General features: G+C 36.6%; 1 protein-coding gene across 2 annotated transcripts in view; it reads right to left on the bottom strand.

The window, feature by feature from the left end:
- The window catches only part of dapk1 (death-associated protein kinase 1), an 89674-nt gene that overhangs the window by 46678 nt on the left and 26816 nt on the right, over positions 1 to 16180 (bottom strand). For both annotated transcript variants that reach the window (XM_051111253.1, XM_051111254.1), the window contains exons 3-5: positions 9648 to 9869; positions 2078 to 2216; positions 1188 to 1317 (exon numbers count right to left, since the gene is read on the bottom strand). In XM_051111253.1, coding sequence (XP_050967210.1) covers positions 1188 to 1317; positions 2078 to 2216; positions 9648 to 9869 — 491 coding nt within the window. The remainder of the gene's footprint in view (positions 1 to 1187; positions 1318 to 2077; positions 2217 to 9647; positions 9870 to 16180) is intronic.

A 16180-nucleotide genomic window follows, 5' to 3' on the forward strand; every position in this document is an offset into this window, starting at 1 on the left:
TTATTATGCACCCTCTAGATTTGGTCATTGACCAGGGTTGGGAGGAAGCAAGCTGCTCCTTGACCCTAAGGTCAAAAAAAAAAAAAAATCAATGAAGTCAGACCTCTGTAATGGGCTAATACTATTCCAGGACTGGATTGGATTAGTATCTTTAAAACCAGGTGTCTAGCTTGACCGGATTCTCCTCTGTGAAGCCTGATCGTAATTTTGAGCACTTAAATAGACTGCACTGTGGGGTAGCTGATACCTGACCATGGCCTTTGGCATTGTGTCTCTATTAGGACTGCTGTATCATCACTGCCTGCAGCCACACTGGCTGCAATTCAGGTAGGACTGGATGTATTGCCAATGGCAGGGAGGGATGGGGGTGGTGTGTGTGCTTTTTGGGATGGCTGGGGGCTTGTTCATGTAACATGTGATTGAAAAAAGCAGCTCGACTCATATTGTTAAAGGAGAAGATCACTTCCAAAACAAAGATTCACATATCATGTACTCACCCCCTTGTCATCCAAGATGTTCATGTCTTTCTTTCTTCAGACTTAAAGAAATAATGTTTTTTTGAGGAAAACATTTCCGCATTTTTCTCCATGTAATGGACTACTATGGTGCCTTGATTCTGAACTTCCAAAATGCAGTTTAAATGTGGCTTCAAACGATCACAAATGCGGTTGTAAACGATCCCAGCCGAGGAAGAATCTTGTGATGTTATCTAGCGTCTGTTATGTTTTATCTAAAACATAATTTCTTTACAACTGAAGAAAGAAAGACATGAACATCTTGAATGACAAGGGGGTGAGTACATTATATGTGAATCTTTGTTTTGGAAGTGGACTTCTCCTTTAAGTACAACCAGTATGATTTAAGGAAGGTTGTTTTGTAGTTGTACGCAAAATACCAACCCAAACACATTGATATACAATATAATTTAAAGTCTGGACACACTTGACTGATTTAAAAGGCTATGCTTAATTATTTATATATATTTATGCTTAAAAGATCACTATTTGCAGGATACATTCATTTGGTCACAAAGCAGTGATCCATGGTGTTTCTTTACAGTTATGTCAGGCTTGTGGTTCAGATTACACATGAAAGGAGAAAAGAGAGAATTGGACTGAGGACCATAACAATAAGAGCGGGTGTAATTACAACACATCTCTATAGACTGACCAGCGGATGACACTGACCTACAAACTCCGGGGTACCAAAGATGTTTTTGAAATCGTTGCCAAAATCGATCTTGTGGGCCAGGCCAAAGTCAATGATCTTAATGCGCGGGTGAGGCATACTCCGGTTCAACAGCATGATGTTCTCCGGCTGAGAGAGATGAGAACAGAGAAAGAATTGGAGAGAGAATGCAAAAGAGAGAATCAGAAGAACTAATGATAGGTACAGAACAAAAACACAGCAGGAGTGAGAGAGAGACAGAGAGAGAGAGCAGGAAATCTGCCATAACACATGGAAATCACATGCAAAGCTACAGAAATGTTCACTAGAAAGCGCAGGCATACTCATGCCAGCCAGTAACAGATCCCTGCCTGGACATTCCATAGAAACAATACTTCCTTCAGTGGGCTTTATTCATGCACGGACTAATCTCCTAAAAGCTCCAATGACTTCAAAATATTTAACAGAAATGTTGTGTGGATGACTGCTCCGAAAGCAGTGGATCTAATTACATAAAACATGGTTGCTGGAGTAATGAGCAACTCATTGACAGCTTGACTATTTTTTTTCTTTATTCTTTAGGCCTCAGTTAAGTTGGTTAATGTGAATGTTTCATTTTTCAGTTAGACTGGTTATTCAGGTTAACTGATTTTGGTGGGAGGTAAAAACTCAATCTACATCTGAAGCTTTCAAAAGAGAATATTAGAATATTAATGCAATTCTGCAATAAAATTACAAAGGGGAAAATAAGGAGCTGAATTTATGACCATCCTAGCTTTGGGATGCCCAGCCATTATGTAAAGGGAAGAAATAAGTGGATAACCAGCAGGGAGGATAAAAGCACCTCAACTGATTTGTTGTGACTGGTTCACAGTGCACATTGGGGTGAAACTCAAACATGTGTCAGTACCTTCAGGTCAAAGTGGGCAATCTGTTTGGAGTGTAGGTAACTGACTCCATCCAAGATCTGCTTGAGGAACTCAGTGGCCTCCTCTTCACTCAATGACTCTTTCTCAGCTAGAAAGTCAAAGAGTTCCCCTCCTGCCACACTGTATAGAGAGATGACAGATGTTGACACTTGCAGTTAGGCATAGTTTGTTAAAAATCTTAATTTAACCAGGAGAAAAGTATCTGGGAATTAAGAGCGACTTGACCGACTTGGCCAAGATAGCAGCAAAGAACACAATAACCAGTTACATACAACTGCCAAATCATTTAAAAACAACAGAAATTTGCAAGAATTTTTAAAAGAAACTTAAATATTTACACATACACATTTCTATATAAATATATAAAATTAAAATCATAAAAAAACCCCAAAAAAATCATAATTGCAAGATTTAAGCTCACAACTCTGAGAAATAAATGTGCAATTCTGAGAAATAACGTCAGAATTGAGAGATATAAACTTACAATTGTGATTTTTTTTCTCAGAATTGTGAGTTTACTTTTTTGCAATTCTGACTTTATAACACACAATTGCATGTTAAGGTATTAAGACTCACTCTTCTGAGAACATATTTTTCCCCTTCAGAATTGGACTCAATAACTTGCAATTGTAAGTTTATATCTTAGAATTCTGAAAAAAAGTCATGAATCAAGAAAAAGTCAGAATTGCAAGAAAAAAGTCAGAATTGTGAGAAAATTCTCAATTCTGACTTAATTTCTCACAATTGTGAGTTTATATCATGCAATTCTGACTTTACACATCACAATTGTGAATATATTTTTTTTCATTTTTTTTTTTTTTTACGTGACTTGGTAGGAATCACAAAGCTGATAAAAGTCCAGTAAAATTACCTGATAATTAATTGTTAAATAAGAGATGACTATAGTGTAACAAAAAAAAAAAAAAAAAATAATAATAATAAAAATAATAATAAATAAATAAAAATTACAATTAAAATATATCTTATTTAACAAGAGGAACCAGCCTCTCTAATGTTTCTGATTTATTCACTTTTTGGCAGAAATGCCTGTTGACAGTGCTATAATCATGGTTTCTGAGTAAAAAAAAGGACCAACAGGATCCAGGCAAATTGCAAGAAAAAAAAGTCATAATTGTGAGAAAAAAGTCAGAATTCTGAGTTTATATCTCAAATTCTAAAAAAGTCACAATTGTGAGGTGAAAACTTTCAATTATCTTTTTTTTTTTTTTCAGTGGCAGAAACGGTCTTCCATATATATCAAAATAACCTTTTTGTGTGTGTGTTTAGGTAGGAATCAGAAACCTTACCAATAAAATAGGGGTGGAAGAAAAAAAAAAAAAAAAATCAGCACCACTGACAAACATCTAATCTTGTAAAATATGTGGTAATTAGGCCTACTGCCGCTCTGTGTAATTGCGAATCTCAAAACTAAAAGTAAAACGCAAGCGAGCATTTAAAAGCGGTTTCAGTGCCCCGCATATTAATAATGGCTTCCTGATGCCCGCAATTTATATACGATATAATCACCCAACAATATAATTGCAAGAGAAAGCACTGAAATATTTGTATTTAGAGGTTTCGTAGTACGTCATTTCCTTTCTGAACAACATATGATTGGATTTGGACACATCCCTAATGGGAAGTGTAAAATATTTTTGATTTATAAGGATGTTAATAGTAAATACGAAACACTGATTTCTTGAGTCAGGACTACCCATACTATAGACTGGTGTGTTTTTGTTGTCCAGCGTGTTGTCCATCGGTTTTTAAATCAAATCATGACCCCAAGAATCGGTCTGAATCTAATCGTGAGGTACCGAAAGATTCCCACTCCTACAATTAAAAAAAAAAAAAAAAAAAAAAAAAAAAAAAAACAATAAAATTACCTGAGAATTAATTGTTAAATAAGAGATGACTATAGTGTAACAAAAAAATAAATGAATAAAAATTAAAATCACATAGAGTCTAGCTTATTAAACAGACGAACCAGCCTCTCTAATGTTTCTAAATGATTCACATTTTGGCAGAAATGGCTGTTGGCAGTGCTATAATCATGGTTTCTGGGAAAGGACCAACAGGATCCGGGCATATATTTATTCAGCAGAAGGAAGCTGCAAAACAGCTGCATGCTGATGACATGATAACGCTTGCTGCTAATGGTGAGGTTGAGCAAGTGCAGCGACGAGCCACCCAGCTGCAAAAACACCCGCGGCAGATACGTCTCTATTCCCTTCACAGAAACAGAAAGAAAAACACCAGCCCCCACCCTGAACAACACAAGTCTAGTAGTCAGCTTTTTGACTCGTCTAGTCCTCATTACAGCTTGTTCTGGCAAAGAACCAGCCAGTTAATCAAGAAGAGACCATCTGATCGACATGTAAAGAAACCGCCATTTAAAGTGCGTTATTTAAAAACAGATTAAACTACACTAAATTATATTAGTTCTTACTCAAAAGTGCTCATTTTATCAACCTTGTAAACACGACTTTGTTTCCAAGCAAACTGATTTAAAAACCCCGTTTTCACTTTCGGAAGGTGCGTAGTGCCAGCCAATTAGCTTCCAGCCAGCACTTGCCATTTTTGTATGCCTCAGACGGTCATATAAACTGAAAATATATATAAAAAAAAACACTATAGATTGTAACACCTCACTTGCCAATATTAGTTTGCAACTCAAAGTTTTTGAGAGGACGCCAAATGACCTGAAAATGAAACTTGACCTTCAGTTCCGAGGTCAGGATTGTGTGGTCCTTAAGCAAGGTAATTAACTCCAGATGCCTCAGTTAGTAAACAAAATAGCTTCACTGATGAGTAATGTGTAACAAACATGAGCTCAGAACATAGCTGGAGGGACGCCCTTTGTCACAAGGCATGAAGAAGCAAAGAAAACCAGTTGGGTAAGGAAACAACTCAAGAGGTTCTGAGGAAAGACACTTCCTTCACATAAGTGATGTCTAACAAAACAATTCTGGTGAAAAGGTTTAACATTCCAGACACTGATTCCATTAACACATTTGTCTTATGTACGTATGGTATTTACTAAATTGCAATGTTTTATGTAATTACTAAATTGTGCTTGAAGCACAGTAGGGTAATACTACACCCTAACATTGCATAGCACCAGAGTGCAACACCTTTTCTGCAGCCTTGGTTCCTGTAGGCATCCAGCTATCACAATAAAGTGCATACAGAAATCTTTATCTGATAAAACATGAAGACAAGCAACACATGACTGCAGGAGTATATGGTTTATCTGTGTTCTTCAAGCCACCTCAGGTATTTTAATAAGATATGCATTTACGAGGTAATGCTAATTGACATAGTCTTTATAGTCACTTTATAGAATACTATAAAATAATATAGTTTCTGCCTCATTCTGTGATAAGAAACAGTTCACAGAAGGAAGTTATTTAAAAAACTCATTTAGAGTAAAGTTTAGAGTTGTTATTCCTATAAACTGATGTACTCTGACACTGAGATTCACTGGTCAAAAAAGGAAAAAATAGAAAAGAATTTGACTGATAGCTAGGTTTATTTATTTTGATTTATTTATTTATATTTTTCAAGATTACCTTATTTACCATATACATCACAATATGTCGTTCTAGTGAATTTTTGTCATGCAGTGGGAAAAAAAAAAGTGATATCATGATAATGAGCTAGTCAGGATAACCCTCATCAAGAGGTTAAGTTAAAGTTGCTGTTATATCTGCATTTTCTTGCGATAGTCTTATCTTCCCTATTGTGACGTAAATTCGACTGAAACGGCTTCTGGAATGTAGGGCGGGATTTCAACCTCCGCCAGGAGTTTGACTGACAGGTGATCTGAACAATCATAATAACGAATCCGCCATTTTTTTTTTCTGACAAACAACACAAAGGAGAGTTAGATTAATGTCAGTTGCCTATAACATAACTCTAATGTTTGTTTATGTTTATTTCATGCTATAATTAGCAGTAAAGAGGAAAAGATGATCTGTTCACGTGCTGCTTAAATATGGGATTATTTTTGTGCCAATAAGAATGAACGTAACTTTGTAAAACTGAACGTAACTTTCCAAGAAACGATCAAAAATATGCCACTGCAAAAGAAGAAAAACACAATGAAAATGAAAAAATGAACTTAGTCGCACAAATTTAACATGCTCTTCAAATATGTTTCATTCTTTGTTAATGATTTTCAAAGAATCGTTTTCGCGAATCATGGATTCTGAATGCGTTGCCACAGCTTTCGCTTACGCTTCGCAAATTTGCGTTTGCTGTTTTGGCACAAACCTCTCGTGGGGGCGGGCTTAACAGCGATCTACTCTGATTGGCTAATGAGCTTTTGATGGACAGTTGCTCTCTGACCTGGAATCACAGACGGTGACGTCAGTGGCGCGCATATTGCGGTGTGCAATACGTCGTGCTTTGTTTATATTAAGTATTAATGTTATTAGTATTTCACCTACGGTCGTCTCTTAGTTTCTAAAGATGAGCTCCCAGGAGAGACACGGAGCGGCATCATCTTCCACCTCAGTTTGTCCCTCAGGGCAGCTTGAAGTAAGTTTGTGTTGCTAAAGTAACATTAATCAATAACATTGATAAAAGTTTTATTCATGTACAGTGTGCAACAGTTCTGATAGTTTCTATTAACAAAGCACGACGTGTTGCACACCGCAACAAAAGCTCATTAGCCAATCAGAGTAGATCGCTGTTAAGCCCGCCCCCACGAGAGGTTTGTGCCAAAACATCAAACGAAAATTTGTGAAGCGTAAGCGAAAGCTGTGGCAACGCATTCAGAATCCATGATTCACGAAAACGATTCTTTGAAAATCATTAACAAAGAATGAAGCATATTTGAAGAGCATTTTAATTTCGTGCGACTGAGTTCATTTTTTCATTTTCATTGTGTTTTTCTTCTTTTGCAGTGGCATATTTTTGATCGTTTCTTGGAAAGTTACGTTCAGTTTTATAAAGTTACGTTCATTTTTATTGGCACAAAAATAATCCCATACTTAAACAGAGGCAATTGGATTCTCACACCACACATCATCACTCAGTCAAAAATATAATCGCAGAGCAAAGAGGACACTGACAATACGCCAACAGACAAGACAGAGCAGGTTAGCTTTCCAGTTTTTTTAAATTTTTTTTAAAGAAATTCAAACAATAAATATCATTTTTGGGGCTCTTTAATGTGACAACTCGCTGTAGCATCTCTACATCGTTCTATCATTTTAAGCATGAATCGATCTCTTCCTGCTAATTATAGTATGAAATACACATGAATGAACATCAGATGGTATTTTGCCTGTACAGTGGAAATACGGCAGTACACCATTTTCAAGTTTGACTCTACTGATGTTAATCTATTAACTTTCTTGCCTGGTTTGTTGGACGAAATGGCTATCTGACCAAATTATTCTGTTCTGACAAACCCAAACAGGTGAGTTAGATTAAATGTCAGTGGATTATAACGTGACTCTAATGTTAATTTATGTTTATTTCATGCTACAACTAGTATTAAAAAAGGAAGATGCCGCTTGAACAGAGGCAATTGCGTTCTTACGCCACACATCATCACTACGTCAAAAAAACATCACAGAGCTAAGAGGACACTGACAATATGTCAACAGAAAAGACACAATAGATTACTTTTGGTATTAAACAAAGTCTCGGCTTACAAATTTGTCATTTTTTAAAGAAATTCAAACAATAAATATAATTAATGTGACAGATCCCTGTAGCGCCTCAGTTCTAGCAGTTCAAGCATGAATCAATCTCTTCCTGCTAGTTATATCGTGAAATACGCATGAATGAACATCAGATAATATTGTCTCTACAGCGGAAAGACACTGATACACCATTTTCAAGTTTGACTGTACTGATGTTAATCTATTAACTTTCCTGCCTGGTTTGTCGAACGAAATGGCGAGCTGACCTAATGATTCTTTTCTGACAAACAACCCAAACAGGAGAGTTAGATTAACGTCAGTGGACTATAACATAACTCTAATGTTCATTAAAGTTTATTTTATGCTACAACTAGTAGTAAAGAGGAAGATGAACGTTTCACATGCTGCTCGAGCAGAGCCAATTGCATTCTCACACCACACATCACAATCAATCAAAAATGCATTGCCAACATGCCAACAGACAGGTCAGAGCAGGTTATTTTGGTGTTAAACAAAGTCTCAGCTTTCAAATGTTGTCATTTTTGAAAGAAATTCAAACAATAAATATTATTTTTGGAGCTCTTTAATGTGACAGCTCGCTCAGCTCTAGCGGTTAATGCATGAATTGATCTCTTCCTGCTAGTTATAGCATGAAATACACATGAATGAACATCAGATGGTATGTTGTCTCTACAGGAAGATGTCAACACACAATTTTCAAGTTTGACTCTACTGATGTTAATTTATTAACCTTCCAGTTGAGTCAGTAGAGTAACTCTAATGGTTATTCATGTTTATTTCATGCTATAACTAGTAGCAAAGAGGAAGAGATGATCTGTTCACGTGCTACATAAACAGAAGCAATTGTGTTCCAACACCACACATCATCACTAGGTCAAAAATACATTGCACAGCAAAGAGGACACTGACAATGTGCTGACAGGAAAAAAAACAAGGCATGTTACTTATGGTATTAAAGTCTCAGCTTTCAAATTTTGTCATTTTTAAAGAAATTCAAAGAATGAATATATTATTTTTTTTGGGCTCTCTAATGTGACAGAACGCTGTAACGCCTCAATTCTAGCAGTTCAAGCGTGAATCAATCTCTTACTGCTAGTTATAGCATAAAATGCACATGAATGAACATCAGATGGTATGTTGTCTTTACAGCTGAAATATGTCAATACACCATTTTCAAGTTTGACTCTACTGATGTTAATCTATTAACTTTCCTGTCTGGTTTCTTTGTCAAATGAAATGGTGGATTTGGCATTATGATTGGTCAGATTGTCTGTCAAAATGCTAAAAGCCAGGCCACTGGACAGTCAGTGTAGTCCAACCCCTTTTTTGAGTCTTACATCATGAAGAGAAGTCATTGAGAGAGGAAGGAAAAGTTAATGTTTTTGATTAAAGATTACAAGCACAAATGAATTTTGAAAAAAATGATGTGCATGGATAAATCATTTATAATAAATACTTTGCTTTATCAGAGGTCAAAGGTCTTTGTCTTTGTGTACCAGTATAGTTAAGACAGTATAGACATCAATACATATCTTTGCTCTTTGAACACATTGGCAGTAGTGTATGAATGTGCACAGTACAACAGGCAAAACTGGTTCATCTACTCAATGGACTGGTTCTCCTCAACCCCCCACTGTTGACCTTGCCAAGTGTTTGCTCTGTAAGTAAAGGTTGGTGCTACTGAATTCAGTGTGAAGCCCTTGAAAACTTCCTTATAAAAAAAATAAATAAAAAAAAACTTCTAGAGCTCTACAAGAGCCAGTTGTTTATGTACCACCAGTGTCTATTACCAAATCTGAGTTCTTAGTTTTTAGAAATTGTGGCTGTTAATGATTTCATATTTCAGTAAATGCAAGCAAAAACAATGACTCACAGCTCCAGGATGAGAATGACCTCGTTCTTGTTTTCAAACACATCGTGCAGGGTGATGACATTGGGGTGCTGGATTTCCTTTAAGATGCTGACCTCCCTCTCAATGTCCTCTTTGGAAACCCCTCGCCGACTGGATTTGCTGCGCCTTTTCTTGATAAATTTGGCTGCATATTCCACTCCAGTGTTCTTATGACGGCATTTTTTCACCACTGCAAACTGACCACTGAAAAAAAATAAATTAAAAATAACCAATTGTTAAAACGCATATTAAAGCACTATTCAAAAGCCTGGCCATTCAAAGCACATAAAAATAGTTTAAACAATATACAAAAATGGATCAAAACAGTACTAAACACAAATCTCAATACAAAAGTCTTAACACTAAGCAGAATTTGTTGTACAGCATTTCAAAAAAAATGACATGATGCTCTAAAATTAGAAGAGCAGATGAATCTTTAATGTGTTAATTTGGTTTTGCTCGTCTATAACATATTGTCAACAGGCAGGACTCCACATTCCCCTTTGACATGTTCCCATCTCAGTCTCCATAAGCCACAACATGCGTTCTGAACCACTTCCAGAAACCAACAGTCACCCAAGCTGAACGGTCGCAAATCGCCAACAAGATCAAGTCAAGATGACCGTCACAACCACATTTAATCACTAATATCAAGCTGTGTAAGAACGTAAGAATTCTTTTGAATGACATAAATAAGGCCTATTACTTCAGCAGATTAAACACAAAACAGCATGATAGCTATGTACTGTTCTATGGATAATATTATCAGAGTGGATAACAATGACTCCCACGCTATGCCATTCAAAGGCATCACAACAAACACACCAGTATAATACAGTGACAAGCAAATTTGGGCCCCTGAAGCTTATAACTGCCAAACAAGCAGCATATATTGTGAGGTATTTCCCAATAGGATCCTCTCGAAATGTCACAGCTCTGCAACGTTTCTTTTTAATGTGGCTGTTATACAGCTGTTGGGAGGTTTCTTTCTGCGGAAATAACAATTGCTTTTGGGCAAAGAAACAAAAAGCTGAACAACACGGGGAAGGAAAAGGGGTCCTTGGAATGGGGCTTTCTGATGCAAATCTAAAACGCAGGGCCTCTATTCTTGCCTGCTCCACCTTTTGTCACCCAGACAGCAATCAGGCCCCACAGCAACGAGAGACAGTACATTTGCATTTTATCTGGAGCCAGAAAGGTTCAGAGAAAGCAGACATCCTCTCTGAGCAATCTTAAAGGAATAGTTCATCCAAAAATGAAAACAGTGTCATCATTTACATTGGCTTAATGTTGTTTTAAATGCATATGACTTCTATGTAACACAATGTGAATAACTGAAAAATGTCCTGGCCACTTCTTTTTCTACGTATTAAAAGTGAATGATGACTGGGTCTGACAAGCTCCAAAATGACCAAAAAGTAAAATTAAATTTGTTATCAAGTCATATTTTCTGAAGCCACTGGAACTGAAGAAACAGACTGAAACAAAGACCATAATTCACTGATAAACTTCACATTTAGTGGACTTTCAAAGGGATAATTCACCAAAAAAAAAAGAAAATTCACATAATTTACTCACCCTTACACGTTTTTGTAGAAGACTTTTGTACATCTTTAAAGGACAAATTTTTAGAGCTTGACTGCACCCATCCTCATTTACTTCCATTACGAAAGAAAGTCTTAAAGGTTTGGAACAACATATTCATTTTTAAGTACTTCGTTACTGAGGGACCAGGTATCCTAAAAAAACATTTACATTGTTTATTTTAAAGGGATAGTTCACCTAAAAATTCCAAACCCGTAAGAGCTTTGTTCATCTTCAGAACAAAAATTAAGATTTTTTTGATAAAATCTGAGAGCTTTCTGACCCTCCATAGACAGCAATGCAACTGACATGTTCAAGGCCCAGAAAGGCAGTAAGGACTTTGTAAAAATAGTCCATGTGACATCTGTGGTTCAACCTTAATTTTCTGAAGCTACGAAAATACTTTTTGTTCACAAAGAAAACAAAAATAAAAACAGAAAAAAATTTTCAACAATTTCTTCTCTTCTGTGACGGTCTTAGATAAGAGTTCACACAAGTTTATTTTCTTTGTGCACAAAGTTTTCTTGTAGCTTCGTAATGGTTGAACCACTGATGTCACATGGACTATTTTAACAATGCCCTAACTACCTGTATTGGGCCTTGAATGTGTCAGCTGTGTTGCTGTCTACGCAGGGTCAGAAAGCTCTCGGATTTCATTAAAAATATCTTAGTTTGTGTTCTGAAGACGAACGAAGGTTTTACGGGTTTGGAATGACATGAGGGTGAGTAATTAATGACACAACTTTCATTTTTAGGTGAACTATCCATTTAAAGGAGTAGTTCACTTCCAGAACAGAAATGTACAAATAATGCACTCACTCTCTTGTTAGCACGAGGCATGATTTCCTGATTGTCAGGATTTTTTGATTCAGTTCCTGAAATATAAAATTCTCCCAAGCCTTTTTTTATTATTATTTAGTCTTTTCATATTTCAGAAACTGAATCAAAATATCCTGAAAATCAGGAAGTCATGCCTCGTGCTTCTGACAGCATGGCTTTTGGCATTCAGGCATGTCTAAATGCTTTTGTCAGTGACACTTCTCAGTGAGAGGAGGCCATGGGTCTTCAACTGTGCCAGTTTCCATAGCAGTGCTGGGGGCAGGGCAACTGGAGAGGAGGGGGTCGTGTCAGCTAGAAAGAGGCCTGCGGAGCACAACCGTCCACAGCAAACATCGTCACACATAGCCCGGCAACCAGCCGACAATAGACACGGCATGTCTTTCTCTTATACGAATCAGGCAGTTCCCAAAGTCCTTTTCAAAGCTGTTTCTGTTCTCTCTGAATGGGAGACGGGGCAAATGTGCGTATCAAGATGTCAGTGTGGTGGGGATCTTGTGCTCCTGAAATCTGGAGTGCCATGGTGATGAAGAGCCACGGCAATCAGTGCAGACATTAAAGAGCTTGCCCAGAGGAAGTGCTCTCCAGAGTGGGCACAAGAAGACACACATACAAGATTGGCACAAGATGGGAGATTTGTACAAGATACAAGCCCCTATTATCAAAGCTGATCTGACATGGCATCCATCTAGTGTTTGGAGTGCTGCAACTCACACAGGCTTTGTTTTGAAGTAATACGAGTTCAACTATTATCACTGCGGCAGTGATTTGTTTTAAGGCATTCAACCTATAGTAAAGAAAAAGTGTATTTGACCACCTTTAAAAATCCTTTCCTCAGATCAGACCCAAATAAATAAAACTCTCAAGGCTCTCATCACTAAAGTGAACTTTGGACCAGTTCTTCTCTCTCCACACAACATGCTCCTCAGCAAAGGTGAGCTTAGCCTTTTGATTCTTTCTGTTGATGAGGTTTGGTCACAGCAGAGTGCACTTTCAGTCCGACTTCTCTTAAAAATGCTGAGACAGATCCAGACCCTGTTCAACGCTGAACTGGCTAGCAATTCCAGCTGCAGTGCTGAACCCATTCCCCATTGAGAGTCTCTGCATTATCCTGTCCTCTCAATAATTTGTCTTATGTGAACAACCAGCCTTTTGGGGGCTTGAATGAATTAGCTGCAATATTAGAGAAATCACAGATTTGGAAGGACCAACTTCTCTTGCAGTGGCTGAAAGGGTCACCCCATTTGACCTTCATCTGGACAACCTCCTGTCGCAGAGTTTCAGCCACCTTAGAGCAGCCCGCCATCTTACAATCTCAGTGAAAACTGAAGGAATGCTTCCAGTTAAATTAGGTTTGTCATATAATTATGGAAATTAGCACCTGGTGCCAGATTAACACCAGTAACTTGGAGAAGTGTTCTCTAATTTTGATCAGTTCTTTTATAAATATATTTTTCAAATAAGTTTTTTATACTGTGCTACAGAATACAACTGATTATGAAATATGCTTAAAAAACTGCCCTTCTACTCCTGTTAGGATAACTTCAAATAGGACTAAGCAGCGACCTTGAAATTTAAGAAATTATAGGTTGTTCTCTAATTTTGATCTCTTCTGTACACTAAAAATTGAAACTTGTAAATAAAATAAAACATTTTTGAAGCATTTTTCACAAGAAAATACTTTCAGTCTTTCCACTTTCTACTTTTTACTAGCAATTTCGCAATGAAAATTGTTTTAAGTAAGTCCTACACCAACAGTTTTTCAGATTATATAAATTAAACTTCATTTGAGACTGAGGCTGCAGTGATTCCTCAATTCTACTTGAGTATTCGATTTAAAAAAAAAATCCTCCATTTAATTTTGCCCTTGCAAAATCTGCAAAATACCGGAAGTGGCGCATTCCAGATTTTTAAACCCATTTAAAAATCATAATAAAGCATAATGCTATTAAGAATTCACAAATGCTACTATTCAATGAAATAAATATATGCAATGCAAGTGTAATATATGTGCTTTAATTATTTACATGCCTGTAGGATACGTAACTTACGTGCATCTCAGAGCGGATCCGTTCACAGTAAACGCTGCTACACAAACTGTCTTCATTTACATGTGTGGAGCGTCTCAAACTCCATCTCTAAATATTGTTGAGAGTTTGGGTTTATTATAACGTTAATCTGGGAATGCAACCTGTGCTCTTTCATTAGATTTGTAAAATAACTGTTAAATCATTTATAAACTTACACAAACACAGGAGAATACATCATTATCTTTATCAATATGCTAACTGTTCATTGCGATTTCAAAATAAAAGCTCAAATCGTCACTCTGAGTTTACACGTTTTGATGTCCACATATTTAAGAAATTACTTAATTCACTTAGGTCTATTTTTATTACTACAAAAAAGTTAATTATAATTATCCGATTACTCGATTAATCGTCAGAATAATCGACAGATTACTTGATTATCAAAATAATTGTTAGTGACAGCACTTCAGACATCAGCAGATGTCTATGCACAGAAAAAACAAGAACAGTGCAATTTTCGAGTAATTGTGCTTAATAGATCTAATCATGTCTGAATCCACATCAGCATTAATTGCAGTCACTGGACTTTGCCCTTTCGCCTACAAGGGTTAAAACACTTTCCACTGTCATGGGAAATGCAACTACAGTACATTAGATCACCCCTTTTACATTGTGCACCAGAAGGCACTACTTCTTAGAGCGCTGATTACTCCTTTATAAAATAAGGATAAAGAAAGCATTGTCAAATTAAAATCTCTGATGAAGTCTTCCAGATTTATAATCAGGATTACAACCTGCGACTTGCATCTCAGAATTAAGCATAAAAAATTTAGGTCAGTAACACTATTAATGACGGATTATAATGCTGATCCTCAATAATTAACATTTGCTCATAGTATAGTAACAAAGTATCTTGAAGGAGTTTGAAGCAAATCAGAATCTGAATCATTATACAGCTGTCAAGGCCAGAGCAAGGACAAACACATCACTGCCAAATGATCAAAACATGTTTTTAACAATAAAACGAAAGGAAAAATGCAATAGGATAACTCTGTAACGCAACTGGCTGCTTCCAGGTTATGAACGAACCCAAATGTCAACAACCCATTCAGCAGAAAATCCCGCTCTGTAATTATTCCCATAGGATCCTAAGGAGAAACCCCACATGCTTTAAGTGCAAGTTACATTCCCGCTCAACCTCAGAGAGAGGCAAAATAGCCTATCATTAATAAAGACTTAATTTGCATGTTTATACGTAAAGGACACATAAAAAAATGATGTAAACAAAGAGGGCCAGCAAACTCTGTTTTTACTCCCAGACGCACTATTGCGAGGGATCATGTTGTTCTTTGTTACTCCTTTGGAAAAAGGCTTCCAACTTTTGCAGTGAAACTTGAGCCAGGTTGTGGAGGAGGGTTGGAGGGAGGGATGTGAACAGCCTCTGTTTCCCTTTTGCGTCCTGTTTTCTGTGTACCTATCGCAATCCAGGCCTGACTGAATAGATCTTCAGGCTGGGAGAGCCAAGAGAGATTTGCATTACTCGACACACACGGGTTGTTATGCTGATCTGGAAAACCACATTTGCAGAGTGTGGGTTTAATTCAGTGCTGCATTTATGATTTTAGAGCACCTGTCTCGTGCAAGCCTTTATTACGAGAATCATTGTTAATTATTGATTTGCTCTATCACCTGTTAAAGTCCAATCCCCATTCGAGCTAAGAAGATAATATGATTTCTCATATTTTAAATCCAGTGCATATATTAATATATACACTACGAGTCAAAAGTTTTTGAACAGTAAGTAATTTTTATTGTTTTTTTTTTTAAAGAAGTCTCTTTTGTTCACCAATCCTGCATTAATTTGATTCAAAGTACAGCAAAAACATTGAAATTCTGAAATATTTTTACTATTTAAAATAACCGTTTTCTATTTGAATATATTTTAAAATGTAATTTATTCCTGTGATTTCAAAGCTGAATTTTTAGCATCATTACTCCAGTCACATGATCCTTCAGAAATCATTCTAATATTCTGATTTGCTTCTTAAAAAACCTTTTTATTAT

The sequence above is a fragment of the Labeo rohita genome, chromosome 5 (assembly GCF_022985175.1).
Source record: "Labeo rohita strain BAU-BD-2019 chromosome 5, IGBB_LRoh.1.0, whole genome shotgun sequence".
In the NCBI taxonomy this organism is placed as follows: Eukaryota; Metazoa; Chordata; class Actinopteri; order Cypriniformes; family Cyprinidae; genus Labeo; species Labeo rohita.